This window comes from Trichomonas vaginalis, chromosome IV (assembly GCF_026262505.1).
Source record: "Trichomonas vaginalis G3 chromosome IV, whole genome shotgun sequence".
NCBI classification, from domain to species: Eukaryota; Parabasalia; order Trichomonadida; family Trichomonadidae; genus Trichomonas; species Trichomonas vaginalis.
This window is the reverse complement of record NC_067206.1, coordinates 10,135,033-10,155,460: the sequence shown is the minus strand read 5'-3', so window position 1 is coordinate 10,155,460 and position 20,428 is coordinate 10,135,033. Positions and strand designations below refer to the sequence as shown.

The 20,428-nt window shown below is 34.0% G+C and overlaps 2 protein-coding genes and 5 pseudogenes across 7 annotated transcripts, besides 1 other annotated feature; all 7 read left to right on the top strand.

Annotated features, from left to right (window-relative positions):
* Positions 1-3,040: 3,040 nt before the first annotated feature.
* On the top strand, positions 3,041-4,098 carry TVAGG3_0063070 (annotated as a pseudogene). The gene has a single exon. A coding segment is annotated over exon 1 (1,058 nt).
* Positions 4,099-4,115: 17 nt separating this feature from the next.
* Positions 4,116-20,428: part of a mobile genetic element that runs on past the window's edge.
* On the top strand, positions 5,610-5,762 carry TVAGG3_0063060 (uncharacterized protein; the record flags this gene model as incomplete). The annotated part of the gene is made up of 1 exon (XM_051221471.1): positions 5,610-5,762. One exon carries the CDS (start codon positions 5,610-5,612, stop codon positions 5,760-5,762), a length of 153 nt encoding a protein of 50 aa, XP_051106457.1.
* TVAGG3_0063050 lies at positions 5,782-6,122 on the top strand (annotated as a pseudogene). Its single transcript has one exon. A coding segment is annotated over exon 1 (341 nt).
* TVAGG3_0063040 lies at positions 6,409-7,108 on the top strand (annotated as a pseudogene). Its single transcript has one exon. A coding segment is annotated over exon 1 (700 nt).
* Positions 8,460-9,125, top strand: TVAGG3_0063030 (uncharacterized protein; the record flags this gene model as incomplete). Its single annotated transcript, XM_051221470.1, has 1 exon — positions 8,460-9,125. One exon carries the CDS (start codon positions 8,460-8,462, stop codon positions 9,123-9,125), a length of 666 nt encoding a protein of 221 aa, XP_051106456.1.
* Positions 9,650-10,559, top strand: TVAGG3_0063020 (annotated as a pseudogene). The gene has a single exon. A coding segment is annotated over exon 1 (910 nt).
* TVAGG3_0063010 lies at positions 12,074-12,707 on the top strand (annotated as a pseudogene). Its single transcript has one exon. A coding segment is annotated over exon 1 (634 nt).

Here is a 20,428-nt window from a genome sequence, read left to right as displayed (position 1 = left end):
TTATATATATTTATGTCATGAACGAAATTGTGAATTGATAACTAAATGAACAAATATTTTGGAATGAACAATACATTATGCTACTTTCCTTGCATTATATACAAATATAGATAGAATATCAAGAAATCATAATGAATTGAATTCGGCTTGAAGAAAATCTTCTTTGTATTAACGATTCTTATGAATTAATCAACAAAAATATGGATCATATATGATAAATTTGATGGTATGATACAATTGTTTGTTCAAACAAATAATCAGAAAAAGAAAAAAAAAAAAAAAAAAGGAAGTGGGGCTTCCAGGGCTGCGCCCCTTCTAGCCCTGAAGATGTTTAGTATAAATGAAGTTCTTATATACGGGTCTTCCAGGAGCTTTTCACAAATTATATATGTTTTCATGTTTTGTCACTTTTCTGTCACTTTTCAGGAAAAAACATTTTTATTATTATATATAAATGAATTTTACAAAACCACCGTTACCGTTCTTTGGAAATAAGGGTAAATGTAAAGATATTATATTGAGAGAACTTAAGAAACTACCGAATGGTCTAACATTTGTAGATTTGTTCGGTGGAAGTTTCTATATATCCCATTTGTGCCATACAATATTCCCAGACTCAAAGATTATATGCAATGACTTCGACAACTATATGGACCGTCTCAAACATATACCAGACACAAACAATATATTGAAAGAGTTAAAAGAAAAGATACCTATAGGTAAGATGGAACGTATACCATTAGATAACAAAAATATTGTGAGAGAGGTTTTGAAAAAAGCAGAATATATAGACTGGGATAGTATATCTGCTAGACTATTATATAGTGGTTCTATAAGAGTTCATGACATTGAAACACTTATGTCAAAAGTTTTATATCTTAACTATACAAATGTTTTCAAAGAGGACATAGAAAAATATATTGAGGGTATAGAGTTTGTGAGATGTCATTGGACAGAGTTGTATGAAAAATATAAAGACAAGGAAAATGTTTTCTTTATAGTGGACCCGCCGTTCTATAACACATGGGATTTTCAATACCAAGTAGACTGGACTTTGAGAGACTCTTTAGAAACTTTAGACGTTTTACATAACTGTCCATGCTTTTACTTTACATCCGATAAAAGTGGTTTGGAAACCGTTATGAAATGGTTAGAGGACATACATGACTATGAGTTTAGATATGACAAGATAGAATATGAGAGAGGTCCTTAAACCGGAGAAAGTGTCATAACAAAGAAATTTTACTAGTAAGTAAATGTGGTTTGAAATAGGACTACTTGTTTAGGTTTTTTCCATTGTGTCATTTATTTATTTGACGTGGCAGAAAAGTACAGAGAATATGAAGATGAACCAATGCCTGCAAATGTTCAGTATATGTACTCGTAAGAGATATTTTTATCTAATATTAAATGGACGCACAGAACTTAGCAATGCATGACAGCAACCTGGACAACCAAACCCAGAGAATATTCCAAATGAAGTTAGAATACAACTGCAATGGCAAACTATGGTCAAGTGCCACAGATGTACAAATGCAAACTGCCATGTCAAATGACGCTGCGTTAGGTTTGCCACATGGTATGCAAATATGAGATGGAAAGAGTTTTATACAAACCCCGAAGTGGGATATAAACAACTTTATGCAGATGACGCGAAACACAGGAGTTGACCCAGAATATGTTTTCTACCAGAGGAGAAACAGAATGTATGAGCTCCAGTTAAAGAATGCTATGGAACTCAACAGGAAACGTAAGAGACTAGGCGGACATTAGATTTTTACATATAGTAAAATGGGTTTCTTCAGTAGTATTGGAAACTTCTTCAGAAGAGTTGGAAGAGGTATATGGAATGGAATAAAAACCGTAGGAAGAGGAATTTGGAACGAGTCAAAATATTGGTAAAAGAAGTAGGTCAGTTTGTTGGTATTATACCTAAAGACCCTGAACCAGAAAACAAGCTCCTGTTATACAACAACCTGAACCCTGCCACACAGTCTAGTTGGCAACCAAATCCAACACTCAACCGTATTAAAAAATTATATTTTTACCGTTCGATAGTAGTTGTATATGAAACTAAGTTCTAAGTAAAACGCATGGTATATGGAATTATTCTCTTTCTTCATCTGTAGTAAACCATACTTGAAAGTCTGAAATACTTCCACTTGGTGGTTCATATAGCTTTGTAGGTTTTTCGTAAAAGTCATTTGCCAAGCATAAAAAAGAGTTTTGGGCGCCAGAAAATGAAGCATGAACAATAATAGCAGCTGGGTCGAAAACATTTTCATATGTTCCATTAGGGTTTTCGACTTCATAAAAGTCTGGGTGTACTGGATATGCTGCAGGCTGATTTAACATCCTCATAAATCTATACCATGCCAAGTTGTTATATTTTTGTAGAAATATAAACGTTTTCTCCAAGGTCTTCTATTCTATTGATTTTAACAGTTGCATTTTTCCTGTCATAAATAATATCGAGATGGTATTCTCCTTCGTCAATGTTATACTGTTTGCATATTCGATATAGATATCGTTTATTTTTTCTTGAAAAGCTTGAAGAGTTGTTTCTAAGTTTACAGCAAACTAATTGTAAAAGTTTTCCCGTTTCAAATTCTCATACATACGTTTTTTTGTTATAGTATCGAACTTCAAAACCGACTGTAAATGGGAAACCATGTATGGCTTCTGAATGAACTTCATTCTACGAAAGCCAATAGCTTTTGTGACGGATGGGTCTCTTAACCATCTTAACGGGTAGTCAAAACGATAGCCTTCATGCTTTACGGTCTCTGTCTCAAACTTTTGACCGACATTCGTAAAAAGTTCATCTAATGGTTTAGTTGTAGCAACTCTTGAATTTTCTTTTTCTATTGAAAGCATATTTTATCTAGAATAAAATGTCAAATGAAACAGCGTCTATGAGAGAATACAACACAACCGACAACTCATTATACAAGCTTAAATAAGAACAACAAACTTTTCAAACTATTCTAAGATATCTGAGTCATTGAAAGAAGGAAACTTAAAACTGACATTAAACCCAATGACAGATGAGTTTCTGTTTCAAGACAAGAAGAACCATACTGTTTGTATAAATCCACAAAAGGAACTTTAAACGAGAAACCTATAAAAGAACTTCTTTTTGAAAGCAGATGTTGACAACAAAGCAGACAAAACATATGTAGACGATGCAATAGCAAAAGAAGAAGAAAGAGCTAACAAAGCTTATGCAACAAAAGAACATACTCATCCTGAACTAGCAGACAAAACATATGTTGACAATAAAATGTCAAGTGAAGTGACAAGAGCTGAAAACGAATATTCTAAAAAGACTCATACACATACCATTGCAAATATTACAAACTTACAAGAAACCTTAAACAGGAAAAGTGACGTTGGACATACACATACCATTGCAAATATTACAAACTTACAAGAAACCTTAAACAGGAAAAGTGACGTTGGACATACACATACCATTGCAAATATTACAAACTTACAAGAAACCTTAAACAGGAAAAGTGACGTTGGACATACACACGATTTCTTCGCAACTGTTGCTATAGAAAATATTGAAGGAACGGTTGAAGAACCTGATGGGGATGTATTATATTGGAAACCTCCTAACTTTCCACAAGGTTTAACATCGGAAGAAAACATAACGACGACGAAATACATTAGATGTAGAAATGTTTATGTCATGGAGGATGAAAATAACGTTAAATTCACTGCTCAAGATTTATATGAGAAGAAAGCAGACAAAACAGAGCTTCAAACATTAAAGACAGAAATACTTCAAACATTATATCCTATAGGCTCTATTTATACGTCAATGAACTCTACCAGACCAGAAACAGTTCTGGGTTTTGGAACTTGGACTCAAATAGTCGACAGGTTTTTGTATTGTGCAAACTCTTCAAAGGAAACAGGTGGAAGTAAAACGATTTCAGGTGAAAATTTACCTGCGCAAAGTCACTACATAGATTTAAGTACATCTCAAGCAGGTTGGCATAAGCATAATTTTGGGATTGGTCAGCAATGACAAAAGGTAAAGGATATGATGTTAAAGACAACGTTCAGTTTGCTAATAATTGTTTTGGGGTAACACTCAGGGAGATGGAAACCATACACATCGCGTTTCAGGGTATACGCAAACAACGGGACAAAGTAAAAGCTACATGCCACCTTACATGACAGTTTACGCATGGTATAGAATTGCTTAGTCGTCATTTTCAACTTCTTTAGCATATTCGTCAGGAGTTGTCTTATATTTGTTAGGAACTGTCTTTGAAAGTATACCACCTTGAATTTGACAAGTTTGAAACGAGGTCTGACAATAGTAGTTTTATTTCTGCTTGCAGTCTGTACATTTTGCCATGTTTGCCTAAAACTTCATAATATTCTCTTGTATACTTTCTTCTATTTTACGAACACGAATGTGAGTACCTGTCGGGTTCCCATTGTTGTCATAGTCAATAGTATTTTCATATGGGTCGCGTTTAGGTATTTCTATTTTTACTTTGTCACCTTTCTGAAGTTTGAAGCCCGGCATTCTTTCTTGTTTGTCTCTTTTGACTAAATTATTAAATATATAGTCTTTCTCTAAGTCAGGGTTGTTTTTTCATTTCTTCGGGGGAGTGGTTTCCCAAACCTTTTTGTTTACGGCTATTGTAAATATTTAAACTTGTCTTCATCTTTGCCATGGAGAATGGTCTATATTTGTCGTCATATGACATTTCATTTGCTTCACCACCTTGTGGTTGGTTTAAGTCTCTTAACATTTTTATACAACCGTCAATGACACCAAGAGCAGAATGGTTTTGGTCGACAATGAAATATTGGTTTACATTTTTTGAACGCAGATAGTTTTTTACATCATCTGATTTGAAAGAACTTTCACAGTCAGATGTCAGTTTTGTTGGATGGTATTTGTCAACGAATATTGTCAAAGCTGCTAAGATATCTAAAATATTTTTGGACTGTAATGGTATGGCTTCACAGTATCTGTTGTTTTGACCAACAAATATTAGCCAGTATGGTGGTCCATCTGTTCTAACTCTCGGAATGTTTTCTAAGATATCCATAAACCAAGCATTTGTGTTGAACTAAAGATTTTTATCATGAGTGCTTTTTTTGTTGCCTTAGAAACATAGGGGTCCTTGTTTGGATTCGTCATTTTTTAACCCATAAGAAATGGGTTTATTTGGCGCGTTAGCAGGAGTTGCATCTAGATTTTTGCCCGCAGTGGGAACAATAGCCAGAGGTGTATTTGGAGTTGGAAGGAAGATTTTGAGTAATTAGGTATACTTAAAGAGAAAGCACAACCTATTATACAAACTGTACAGAAGGTTGGGATGTAGCACGAGATGCAACAAATCTTATTCCAAATCCTGAAACAAGAGGAAAAGTTCAAGGATGGATGGACAATGTAGGAAGACAAGCAGGAAACTATTATAACAAAGCAAATGACTACTATAACCAAGCAGGACACTATATGGACCAAGGTGAAAGATTCTTTAACAGAGGATTATAACCATGCACAACAATGGGTAAACAATAACCAACCTCAACCGCCTCAACGTGGGGAATGTAAAGTTTTTTACTGAGATGAAATGAACAATACAGCATTGAGACAAATGGGTTCAAGATGGATTTGTCGGCTTCCAGCAGTTACACAACGTGTTTGTCAAGTTCTTCCTATACCTCAGGAAGTTTTAGACCGACTTAAAAAACCTAAACAACCAGTTGAAAACAAACCAAACTAAAATTTTTTACTGAGATGAAATGACCGAAGAAGTTGAAACGGTAGATTTGACACCACAAACAAAAAGTTCAGAACCATTGTCAAAACTGTCAAAGAACTTACAGATGAAGAGAAAAATTCAATAATAGAAAGTGCCAGGTCTGGAAATACAAACCCTAACTATAAAGTCACTTTTCATAAAAATGGAACGGCAAGTATCTCAAAAAAGAAACAGACTCTCACAAATAAAATATTGAAGTCTGAAGGAGCTTTCGAGACAACAGATGGAAAAGTTTACTTCACTGACCAACAGTTCATTATAGAACATCTCATTGACTTAGAGTCGAATATTCTAAACTTTACAACAAACACAAAAAGTTGAAAGGAAAACAAAACAAATGGCATATATGATATTTATGAAGATGTTGACGACACACTGTTCTGCAGGTGAGGTAAAGTCAGAGGAACCGAAAAGTGACGAAAACCGGTAGAAGAAGAAAAACCAAAAACTGAAGATAACCAAAACCAAAGTTTAGTTTGGAAACTAAACCAAGTCAACCTTCATTAGCTGGTATGGGTTGGCGTCAAAGACTTATGGCAGCAGGCGGTTATGTAAAGTAAAGAGAAAAAAAATATTTTTTATTTTTATAAAAATGCCCCCATATAGAATGGATAGAAAATCTGCTAGAATAAAAGCAGAGTTGCAAAGATATGGTTGGAGAGTTTCGAAGAAGTTTAAATATAGGAAGGGAAGACCCATAAAAGTCTATGACAAATTGTCTGGTCTTCGCTACAAATGGATTTGGAAACAGCACGTGCAAATTATCCAAACAGACTAGAGAGGTTAGAAGAAGAACGTCTTATGGACATGCCTTTCGATGTTAGTGAACCTCAAGTTGAAGGACACGACGGCTTTGCAGATTCTACTGGAAACATGACGAACAATTGCATCCTTTGAGAAGGAAAAAAGGAAAAGGTGAAGACGCACATGCTCCCATGAAAAGAACAAGATATGCATATGAGAAGTACCGTGAAGTTAGAAGTCAAATTACTTCTGGTCGAACCTTTACAGTAAACTTTGACGAAGGAAGAAACAAAGAAGGCTTCATGGGTGTACTTGCTGCCATACAAGACGGAAATAAGAAAGGACACAATCTCAGATTGACCATAACAGATTTGGATGGTCAATTTACTATGCATATGGCAATGTCACAACAGCTGCAATGCTTCTTGACGCTTTCAAGACTACAAGAGAGAACAAATGGTTGACTCCGACTCAGACTTTTGAATGCAATTGAAGGAATTGCAAGTGTCAAGTTCGAATGGTACCAACCTAACCCTCAAGCAGTCAGACAACATGTTTGTTAGATGAGAAATATGAAATGGCATACCATTTTAAAACCATATATTTTTACATATATTAAATGCTTCAGGTTGAAAAACAAAGAACAAAGTAGCAGATACAAAACCGTTAGACTATATCTTTACAAATGCTGGTAGGACTATTTCAGATGAAGAAATTTCATCCGAGCAATACGGTTTGACTATCCAGTTCGTTGTTTTCAAAGTCTTCAGATGCAAAGGCAATAGGATTTAGAAGAGTTTTGTTTTCAAATAGAACTAACGCATTTATGTTCGCAGTATATTTTCATGGGCAGTATAAAGGTTCTGATGGTCTTATAGACAAATTTGATGAAATGAGAATCTTTACAGTTCGTTCAGAGCAAAGTCTTGAGAAAACTCTAAATGACTTTCAAACTCAAATGAACAAATACTATTGGGAATTTCAAGAAAAATACGACTCTTTACTAAATGGAACATACTTCTGAAACTAGAATATGACAAGATGAACTCCACCGTTTCATTTCAAAAGATTGAAATTAACCCTCCAAGAGATACAGAGTTTTTATTTTGGAAAGTAGACAAACGTTCTTGGGCACAATTTCTTCGGTTACATAACCAGACGAACCATTCCCACCAGATGGTCCATTTAAATTTATACTTCACCAGCAGATTTGACAGTTTATAGAAACGTGTTTGACCCTCAAAATGTTATGTGTCATGCAAGTTTCAGTTCAAGCACAATAGTTTTCTATGTATCGGTAAGGACTTTTATGACTTTGCTTCTAAATTCTACGAACCACCTAGTAACAGTTTCTCTGACTTTCAAGTTTGGTTCACAACAAATGGTGTGCAACATATTGTTCCATTGTACTATGACTTTTATCTCGAATTGTCTTTCATATATAACTACGGAAAAGTGCTGAAAAAGTGAGTTTATGTTAGCATGTTAGATCTAACACGTTTTCTAACCTCATTTCTAACATCGTGAATTTTCATGACTTCTTCGTAAATGTTTTGTCAAGACTTCTTCGTAAATGTTTTGTCAAGACTTCTTCGTAAATGTTTTGTCAAGACTTCTTCGTAAATGTTTTGTCAAGACTTCTTCGTAAATGTTTTGTCAAGACTTCTTCGTAAATGTTTTGTCAAGACTTCTTCGTAAATGTTTTGTCAAGACTTCTTCGTAAATGTTTTGTCAAGACTTCTTCATCGTAATGAGCGTAAAGGACCCAAAAATATAATTTAGGGTAGAAGGTTAGATCTAACCTGTTTTCTAACCTCATTTCTACCCTCTTGAATTTTCATGAATTTTCCCGAAATAAAAAATAAAGTTAGTTTTTTTAAAAAAATATTTTTTATTTTTATTGTAAGAACAGTAATGTCAGTCGAAGCAAAAACGTTCACGAACAAATCTAATGGCGAAACATTCACAAAAGGCACTTACAACGGTATTGAAGTCTTACGTAGAGACAAGGATGGTTATATAAATGTAACAAATATGTGTCAGCAGTTTAGGAAAGACTTTAGAAAGTTGTTGGAAAATAAGTCCTGGGAAGAGTATTATAAGGCATTTTGTGAAGAATATAGCAACCGCCGGAATTCCGGCGGTTGGTTTTTATACAAAATTCATGCAGGAATTTCTGAGGAAATCAAACAGGTTAGAGGAACGTATGTAGACCCAAGACTTATAAACTATATAGCAATGTGGGCTTCTCCAAAATATTGCATAGCAGTTGGAAAAATTATGGACTCCATAGACAAGAAAGTTCATGAGAAATTAGATGAAGAAGAACTTGAAGATACAGTAGAGAATGCTAAACCTTTGTTCGAACAAGAAGTTAGAAAAATGTGCGAAAAACAATTTGAACATGAACGTGAGATATGTTATGGTTATAGAGATTCTCCATACGAACTAGACCAATGGGAACAAGAAGATTTAAAGAGAGAATTTAGAGAATATGAACTCGCTAAGATAGCATTAGAAGCTGCAGCAAAGAAGTTAAAAGTTTGGGGTCGTTTTGTACCAAAATATTGTGGTAAATGAACCATTTATTTTTATTGAATTCGGCAAAAATATATTTTAGGGTAGCATGTTAGATCTAACACGTTTTCTAACATTTTTTCTAACATCGTAGAAAACTCATGAGTTTTATACAGAATTCGGCAAAAATATATTTTAGGTGAAGAACTGAAGGTGCTACCATGTTACCATGTGCTACCAGGTAATTTAACTTCTTTTAAAAAATGAGACAACATGACATTTTGACAACAGTCGGGAAAATGTCAAGACTTCTTCATCGTAACGAGTGTAAATGAACCAAAAATATATTTTAGGGTAGCATGTTAGATCTAACACGTTTTCTAACCTGTTTTCTCACCTGTTGAATTTTGTATAAAAACCAACCGCCGGTTTTCTTCCGGTTGCTATATTCTTCACAAAATGCTTGTTTTGAGGTCGAGCCACTTTTGGCTCCACCTAATTTTTCAACCAAAACTCATGAATTTTCCCGAAATAAAAAATAAAGTTAGTTTTTTTAAAAAAATATTTTTTATTTTTATTGTAAGAACATGTTAGCAACAACTTCACCAAACTCTTTAGTCATGAACCCAACATCTATGTTAGTAGAAATGAAAAGCTTCATTCCTTCTTCATATACTTTCGAAACAGAAATCCAGAAGATAAAGCAAGAACTTCTCCAAGGAGATTTAGATTGCACTGCAAAGATGAAACAAATGAACAATATCTTTATGAAATGCAGGATATTATTGACCATCTACCTAAACTTCCTGAAATACAACAACAAAAGCTTACTATTCCAGAATTCGATGAAATAGAAGTGAACCAACTGACTCAGTAGAAATAAGAAGTTCATACGTAAGGTTAACTATGAGTTTCTTGGATTTCATTGCAACCACAAAGTCATGGACAAAGACTGCGACATGGTATATAAGAACATCTCTGACATATATAAATCTGAAGAATTTAAGACCTACGACAACTTTGTTTCGTTAGTTGCAAAATGTGTATGGCAGATAAGAGATAAAGATAGAAGAGGTAAAGTATGGAACGAACAAATAAAACCAGCAGCCTTTGAGTTAAAGAAAACCATTGACGCTATAGTTGTACTTGCAGGACAAATTTCAATGTACAATGCTAAAATGAACCCACAATGTTCAAAATTGTAAAGCAGCAATGAGGAAATATAACTTCCGTCAAAGAGATAGAACGTATGCGAAACGACTATGCTGACTTAAAGAAAGAAGCAGAGAACCAGCAGAAAACAAAATGGACATGTTAGCATTTCTAAACAAAAACTATCCAACAGCTGACGATTTCCTTCTTTCAGATGTCAAGAAGAATATATAAGAAACATTCGGCATTGTGAAAACATTCGATGTACTAAAAGAAGAAATAGAAGCTACGAAATTGTTTAAAGTCATGAACCATCGCAACATATACCATGTAAAACGCTTGTAAATAGTTATGTTAGAAAAGTGGTTAGAAAACGTGTTAGATCTAACATGCTAACATAAAATATATTTTTATTGAATTCAGCTACAAAACTGTTTAAAGTCATGAACCATCGCAACATATACCATGTAAAACGCTTGTAAATAGTTATGTTAGAAAAGAGGTTAGAAAACGTGTTAGATCTAACATGCTAACATAAAATATATTTTTGCTGAAAAAAATGACCAAATTTCATTATATAACTGTTATGAGTGACGAAGAGAACTTTGACACTTCGTAAAAAAAATCCCTGAAATCATATCTTTTATACAAAATTCAAGAGGTGAGAAAAGAGGTTAGAAAAGAGGTTAGAAAACGTGTTAGATCTAACATGCTAACATAAAATATATTTTTGTCTGATTTACGCTCATTACGATGAAGAAGTTTTGACAAAACATATACGATGAAGTTTATTTCCTGGACTGTTGTCAAAATGTCATGTTGTCACCATTTTCAAAAAGATGTTAGTTGACCGAGTGACCGAGTGACCTGGTGACACCTAAAAACCATCTACCCTAAAATATATTTTTGCCGAAAAAAATGACCAAATTTCATGAATTTCCTCATATGTTTGCGACCCGAAGAAAACCGCGGGTCGAGATTCCATTCGAAAATCGTAAAAAAATGACCAAATTTCATTATATAACTGTTATTTTTTTACGAAGAGAACTTTGACACTTCGTCAAAAAAATCCCTGAAATCATATCTTTTATACAAGATAGAAAAAATAAAGTTAGTTTTTTAAAAAAATATTTTTTTATTTTGTATGTAAGAACAGAAAATGACAAACACTGAGTTTGAAACAGTTAAAAAGATAGACAATGACACCAAAGTGGTTAGAATTGGTGATTTAAACGTAAGATACTCAAAGAAATACAACAAATATTCTTTGTCAGACATTATATCTCCATTCTGGAAAGAAAACATCCACGACTGGGTTAGAATTGCTTCTACTCAGAAAATTTTGACAAGAATCTGAGCTTATGATATCGGTAAGATTCTATGGAACTACAGCATATCTCATTGACAAAGTCTTATACCAAAGTTTTGTTATGGTTAGACCCAGTTGTTGGATATAACTTCATAACATATGGTTCTTTCGATACGGAACGTTGCAGTGAAGGCTTACTTTACATCGTTCAGAAACCGAAGGACTTAAACACAAAAAGATATAAGATAGGAAGAACATATATATAACTCAAAGATATGACAGTACAGTCAATAGAGTCAAGGTTTGTGTTCGTTAACGATATGAGAGCTGCTGAAACACGAACTATTGAAAAGTTTGAGAAAATGTATGGTGCTCCACGAAAGGTAAAGAAACGTTTGAAGTAGATGAGAATAGGTAAAGCTATAAAATTATTTGACGAAGTTGCTGAAAAATACATGTAAAGCGTTTTATTTTTGGTCTTTTGTGAAAGTAAGAAAATAACGCTAATTTTTTATAAAATATTTTTTTTATTTTGTATGTAAAGACAGATATGACAACAACAGAGAACACAACAACTGCTATCGTTCATGAAGCCATAAGTGAAGAATACGAGTACATACAGTATAACAAACAGTTACGTCTCATTCGTTCGGTCAAAGACGATATGTACCAAATGCAAAGTATTTTGACTGCATGTTTTGCTCCAGATACTAAGAAACCACAAGACTGGTTTGAATTAAATAGCACTCATGAACTCCTCAGTGAGTTCGAACATGTAGAACTTAAAAAGATGTACCAAGACAGACAAAACTTACCATCACATCTAAAAGGTATATATGTTCATAAGTTCCTAGTTAGTTCAATAGCAAATGTGGGCTTCACCTCGTTATGCAATCTACATACTTTATGCTACTTGACGAACTTTGTACAAAGCAGAGAGAAGATATGATGAAAGAAGACAAAAACATACAGAAAAGAATACCACGTTCGGTACCAAAAGGAAAGGAAAAGAACTATAAGTATATGATTTATACTGAAGAGATGGAAAATGAAGAAGACAGAGATATGGTTATGTTGCATTTAGTCAGAAGAAACACAAAAGCTTTACGACCTTGCTAAGATTTACAAATCTGACAGAAATTGGTTCTATCGCGAAAACTTACGATTTCAATGACACCGAATGAAGATGTGAAACATATAGTTCAAGATACTTACCTCAAATACACTATGATATAATGAGTTGTAATCTGAAATACTTACTTCTTCAAAGATTTGCAGTTCCATTGTTAAAGGAAAAAATAACAGAGTATTTTGACAACTTCAAACAAGCAGAGTAATGAACCATTTATTTTTTACGCTTGACTTCAGATGGCTCAGGTAGCTCTATAAGGTAAATTGTCTGTCAAATCCTTCTGGCATTCCGAGTCCTTCCATCCGACAAGAAAAAAATTTCCCGACAACTGAAAAAAATTTCCCGACAACCTGGAAAAAAATTTCCTGTTGTTCGTCCGTAAACCATTCAAATTTCGAAAATTGAGAACTTTTTTTTGGTCGAACTTCAGATAAGTTTCTTTCCGACGAGAAAAAGTTTTTCCTTCCGACAGAAAAAGTTTTTCCCTTCGACAGAAAAATTTTTCCTTCCGACATTCCGAGTCCTTCCTTCAACAGAAAAAGTTCTTCCTTCCGACAGGACACAAACGAATGTCCGACGTACACCCAACCGAGTCCATTCCAAAGCCAGAAGAACCGACAGCCCCAGCACCACAACAGACTAAGACTAAACACTTACATTTTTACGCTTGACTTTTTACAATTTGAACTTTGTTTGCGTAGATATGAATTCTGAAAGAAGTATGAGGGTCTTGTATGACTTTGTACTTCTCCCATGTTTCATGTCTGTCAAACTTACCTGCCATGGACTCTTTCATAAGTTCCATGAAATCGTCTTCGGACAATCCGGGGAAAAGTACAATGTCAGTAAGTATTCTCTTACATCCTTATTAAACTCTTGGCTGTCTGTACACAAATGACAACTGAGATGTTAAAGTGTCTGAGCTTCTTAAGAATTCGACACATGTCTTGTTCTCTATTCTTTAACAAAGGATGAGAGGCGAAATCATCTAAGATAAGAAGACATCTATGAGGGTAAGTCTTCCAATCGTAAGATTGCAATTTCTTCGAATGTATTCTATCTCTTTCTGTTTGTTTCTGAAGTGTTCTTCTCTAATATTCTCTGCATTTCCTCATTTGGGTCTTTAAACTTCGAATGGACATACTCATTTATAGCATTATACTTCAAACTCTTCTTTGGTACTTCTTTATCCAATCTAACAACTCAGAGTCTTTTTATACATACTACTTAGACTTTTTTATAATATCTTTGAACGAATTGACGTTTGGTCAAATTGACCCGAAGTACTACAAATAACAACTAACTCATAGAATGGGTTCTTCTCATCTAGTTCTTGTTGTTGTGCAGCCATTTTAAGATAAGTGAAAGTCTTACCCGACCCAGGCGGGTGCAATTAGACCTGTTATACCATTCTGAGCAAATAAGAACTTGTCATGTATGGGTTTTTATCTGAGCATTTTCCAACTTCCTCTTGTTCTTATTTAAAACATTCTCAATTTTTTGTCATGTCAGCAAATTTTTTTCTAACATATTTTTAGAAAAATTAAAATTTTTATCTTTTAGAAAAATGTCTAGCGATTTCGCTATCTATATTCGAGACAAACTTTTTCGACAGCAAAACATCTGTCGACCATAAAATCTTACATAGTGTAAAACAAGAAAAGGTGAATTTGTTCTAAAGTTCTGTTTCTGGGAATATGACAGAACCATAAAACATTAAGCAGAGCAGTCCTTAAAATTTGTCATGACAGACTTGTTGACAGAGATGACGCGCTTTGGAGAGATGAAGTCCAACAAAACTTCTTAGAATGCAAAGAGAAGACACATGCGCTGTTTTTGAAGATGAAATAGAAAACAGAATAGAAGAGCTATTAAAGGACAAAGAAACTTTTACAAAAATATGGTTCTGAGAAGTTTGACATAACTCCACCAGAAAAGAAGAAGAGAGAAAAGAAAGAAAAAGAAAGTAGAAGAAGAGAAGAAAGAACCTAGAGCCAGAGAAGAAGAAATTTGACATGTAAAAAGAAAATTTTATTTTTTAGAATTTCCTGGTCAATGTCAATGTTCTCTTCCTCTTTAGGAGCAAACACTGGCTTAGACTCTAAAATCTTTTTACCCAATTTACCTTGAACTTCAACTATCTTAGACCTCATAATATTCATAGTCCGTCTGCTTTCTTTGGTTCATAAGGTATATAACAAGTTTGTATGCTTTGCCTTCTTTAAGGTTTGAGAACCTTCTGTCAAAAACTTTCTTTGACTGTTAACAAACCTTCTATGTCTAAGTCTTCAAATTTCGAACCATTTTTAGTCACAACAGCAACTTAACTGGTTCGATGTTTCCAAACTTTGCTGAATGAAGACTTTTCAAAATGGTTAGAAGTAAACTCAAATATGTGAATGGGTCTAGTTCTTCTTTAAGTCCTTGACATGTACTTGTTTACTGAGATGAATTTCGTCATTTTTCTATCGGATAAAAAATATTTCTTTTTTAAAATTTATCCCAGAAAAATTTTTCTTTGTATACTACACCATTCTGTAGTCTAAAAGACTTTTTGACATTTGCCAGAATGTACGTTTAGAAGCTGCCGATATAACCATACTCTTGACAATATTGTTTTATATTCATCTATAAAGACTTTTTCATCTAAACACTCCAAGAATCGCTTTACTTCTATGAACTTCATTACATCTCTTGTTTGCTTCTACAATGTTTGTCTCTCTTTCGGTATGTGGAATTTGTCTTGGATTGAACTTTGAAATAGTCTAATGTCATAAAATAGAAAAAAGTGTTGTAAAGTCAATGTCAAAGTTTCTGACAAGCGTCAAAATATTCTGTATCTTGCATATGAAGCTTTCTGACGTTCTGAACAACTACATTTCTTTCTGTCAGTAACTTTCTAACTTCATGGGAACAGCATTGTTTGAAACCATAATGAAATTTGCAACATTTTCACAAACTCTTTGGTCTTATATTTTCTTACAACAACTCCAACTTTGTCTCTGTTATAAGACTCTTCAAAGCATCTGAGTTCAAAACTTTGTTGTAATTCTATATTTGAAGTTCGTTACATCTATAAGTTTCATATTCTCTGATTGAAGAGTTAACTTGCCCGATGTTTTCATAATTTGTCATAATTCGGGTTCGAATAGCCTTAACAGTTTGCATAAGATATCTGTAAAGAATAGTGTTCTACCTGTCCTTGTTTTCCCAATTATAATGAGAGCATGTTTTCATTTTTAGCACTTGGATGTTGTTAAGATTTTGCAAACCAACACTAGATATTACTCATAAGACTCTTTCGTTTCCATTGCATATAATTTCTTTGTGACATGTCTAACAAGTTCTATAATATTTTTCTTGTCCATTCTACTCGTGTTTCATATTTAGTATTCAGTGAAGAAGAAATAGAAGTTTGGAGAAGGTGTGTATACACTTTATACCAGAACTGAAAAATCTCTAACTTTGAAACAATAAGATATCCAAGCATCTAACTATTTCATGCCACTTGTTACAACTTTTATTTTCTTAGTTTCTGTGCTACATTCTTGTTCAGACACTATTGTTTGCTCTTGGTTTTGTTAAAAGACTACATCATTCTTTCATAACATAAAGATTCTGGGCAGAGTCGACATAAATGACTAAACGTTTCAAATTCTCCGACTGCTTTGTTATAAGTCTCGAAAATGGACACCATATTTTCTGAATGTTTGAGAAGTCATAAAAAATCTGAAACATCTATTCTGTACATTTTTATAAAAATAAAAAAATATTTTTTTTAATTCTTTGAGCTATTTGTTGTTGAAGTTGTTCTTGAGCTATTGTTGTTGAAGTTGTTCTTGTAATACAATACCTTTCACCAGTTGCAATCTTCCAATTCGAAAACTTTCTGCGTCATTGACAAATCATAGGACATAAAAGTTTACAGGAACAAAGTTTTGCGTCAATAAGGTTAAGTTATGTTTGCCTAAAGTGTTTTGAGTTTACTAAATGCTGAAACTCTGGCATTCGAAATGAACAATAGGCAAACCAGCAGAGAATGTGTTTGTGTTATCGCATAAGTTACTTTTTTGGTCATAGTAGTTTCTGTCGACATTCGAATAAACTTTGAACTAAGTTTGAAACAATATATAAAATAGGTGTAACTTAAAGTCATGGAATAGACATTCCTTGTATGACACTTTTCCTGTTATAGGAAACTGTTGTAGTAAAAACCGATATAAGTTTTGTATTATAGCTCATATTGTTTAATAGTAAAACTCAGTCGGACATCCAAACATAATGAAACCCTGCTCTAGTTGCAGCACATGTTACACCCGTACTTAAAGTATTAAATAAGTCAACAAAACCTGTTGGTGGTATATTCTGAGTAAGTATCTTCAAAGGAGTATTTTTTACCATTCAACAACAATAAAATCTTCTGCGTGTCAAAAGAGCAAAACAGCTTTAGTCGTCATTGTGTTTAAGGTTAGTTTACAATATCGTCTTGAGGACTTTGTTAAGTTTGTTGTTATAGAATTATATGACTCAGGGTTTTTAGTCGTAATAGTAATAAACCACTATGTCTTCTGCATTTTACTTAGCAAATAAACTTTAATGAAATGTTGTGGGTCGTTCAAAATATTTTTAATAACGTCTGGGAAAACTATATTTTAAGTTCAACGTTTCACCTCCTTCTAACGTAATTTCTTGTCAATGACATTATATGAAAACACCACAGCAAACTAACGTCGGGTTCTATTTCTTTTGATGTTTATTATCGTCCTGCTCTCTGTCAAAAGTTCAATAGTTTCTTTCAAAACTTCATGAGTGCATGACATAATGAGTTCACTTTACAGGGTTGTGTTCGACCAAGTTTAACATTATACCTAAAGCTTGACAAATCTTCTCCTGAGTTTGAAGTTTGTCTTTCATTGTTGGTAGTCTTTCGGAATATCTGCAACAGAACTTAGTCTCTGCTAACTTCAAGGGTATGTTGTTGTCTTTTTACAGGAACAATTGTTATACCATCTTGTCTCGTATGGTTTCCCCACTTCAACATCTCTTCTTGACATTGACAAAACACTTTGACTGTTTGTTTTGAGTTGGTGATATTAACTTCACATCTGCCACCGCCATTAAACTTTTGAAACACTTACGCTTCTATTTTTCGGAAATGACATTTTACTTAGAATAAAAAGATGGACGTATTTGAGTATCTCTTCGAATTTGAAGCAAACAAAGTTTACACACCACAAACAATACAAATACATTGACAGAATAGTTCTTTAACAAACAATGGAAAATGTTATAGAAAATAGCAGTCTTTGCTGAACCAAAATATTTTCATAAAGCAAAGAAAGTTGGTATAACGAAATGGGTGAAAGTTCTTGAGCAGACAAAAATATATACAACAAAACTGACCGATATTTCTAAAGGAAAGTTTATTAATACAATATTTTCAAAACTGGCGTACTGTCATATTTGACGGAGAGAAGTCCAGTTCAAGAACAACTTACTGACCTGCTGCCAAAATCTGCTCGATGGAAGCTGTCCGTTATCCAATCTGAGGAGCCCCCAGGTTTCATCGAACGAATCTTCAAAAGAGCATCTTCCGTGAAAAGTGCTATTGGTGTTTGTAAACTTCTTTGGCTTTCAATTCATCTGGACCGTCTCTGTCACCAGTATATGTTATTTGTACAGTACCAACAGTTGAAATACACCCATAAAGTCTTCTGAGTCAGCAAATGGAATGCCAAGCAAAAAGTTTGAACGGTCTCCATTTGGTATATTGAGTTTTTTGACCTCCTGTATGAGTCCATACTTTCACATATGGCATAATAGAACTTTGCATTTCAGGGTTAATGGTTGTTGTGAAGTTGTTGTTAAAGTTCATAGCATCTAATGTCAAGTTGTATGACCTCAATATCTTCAACTGTAGAATTATTCTTCTCTTGGATAATATTTGGCCATCTATGTTTATATGAATATTAATACCAGGGTTGTAGAAACAAGAATAGTCATTTATAGTTTCGTCTGAACAGTACAAACATAGTATCTGATGTTTCATTGCAGTTGTTAAAGCAATATCTGTTCTTGCACCTGGGTCAGCACTTTGGTTTCCCAACTTCACCTGCAAAGTCTTTGACAGATATTGGTGTATAGGGGGAACATAAGTGGAACTGCAATATATTTGAGCGCTAAAGCATTTGAAATATCTGGGTCCAACATATAGACTGCAAGTCTGCTTTCTATTCTCTGCATTCAAATTTCGCATGTTGAACTTAACTGGGTCCCAAGCATCTCCAGCACCATTGAAAAATAGTTTACTTCAGTGTTGAGGTTTGAGAAACCAAAGTCTAAGTCAACTTTGTCTTTGCAAAATTCGGCGAATGACGTTTTTTTTGTTCCCTTTACGTCTGTAATAGTGAATGGGTCTTGTTGTTGGTGCAATGACTCTAAGTTTATTTTTGTCTGTGAAGTATTCAACAGAATTATTTTTTTTTTTTTTTTTTGTTTTTCTTTTTCCTGCCAGTTTGGCAAGTATCTTAAAAAGCCTGAAGATGAGGAAAGATGAAAAGACTCTAAGTTTCAGTTTTACTTTAGTGGCAGCAGTTTGTCTGAACGCAGAAAGGTTAACATCTCCTGGAACGTTAGGGTCAAGTCTCTTTTATTTCTCAATAGTTGTGCATACTGGTCTGTTTGTTCTCTAGCTTTGGTGGTTGTACTGAGTTTCTCAAAGCGAACCATTCATAGTTTGCCCATGTTACGTTTTGAACTAAGTCAGAGTTAGAATATATCTTATAATCCCATGAAACTTCTGGAGCATATTGGTATCCGACATAGAAAATTCCTATGTAACTTTCTTGTTCAGACAACTTGGCAGAAGTTTTTATTTCAATGTCTTGTTCACGTATAAGAATGAGTTGTCAATAGAAATAATATGAAAACCTGTCGCAAGCAATATCTACTGTTGTTGAAGAACCTTCTCCAAACTCACCTACATTTCCATAAGAAACAGCAGTTGTATATTCCGTAAGTTCCAGGAACTATTTCTGACCTTCTAATGGCATTGTCGCATTCGTTATACCATTCGGAAACATTTCCTTCATGGCATCCCAAAACTGTTGGCGTTATATTCTGAGCGGCGTACATTTCATATGGGTAAAAATATAGAATAGTTGGGATTTATATGTCAATAATAGAACCCACTCGTACCAAGCTTTACTTTCTTCCTGACTGAGTTTTAACTCTTCTTTTTTTCCTTCATTGCCATACTTCACTAGATGAAGTTACTTCTTCACTATTTTCACTTTGTTCTTACTCTTCTCTTCTTCTTTGGTGTCGCTTTTGGTACTTGCCCTCTGCTTGTTTGCATCTTTGCCTCATGTTCACCTAGTATGTTTGTAAATTTCGCCATGTCCTTTTTGCCTTTGGGCTCTGGTTCGCCATCTCAGGTAACCATAAATGCCATAGAAGATTTTGTCATAAGTTTGTATTTGAGTCTTCGCGTATTGTTTGCATGACTCTTTTCTGAGTTTCCGGTCAAGCTCTTCAAATAGAGCTTGTCCATATGGAATAAGCTCGTTTCCAAATAATATGTTTTGTAAGGCCATTTCGGATTTTCTTCCATGTAACCAATAATATCTTTTGTGAATTGGGAAAGCTTTTAACCCCAACGTTGTCAGTCTTGCGTCATTTATTTCTGTAGTTGGTTTTAACTTTTGTCAAGGAAATGTTTTTCATACTAATAACATTTCATTTTGGTATTGTCCATTTGAGTTTCTTTATATT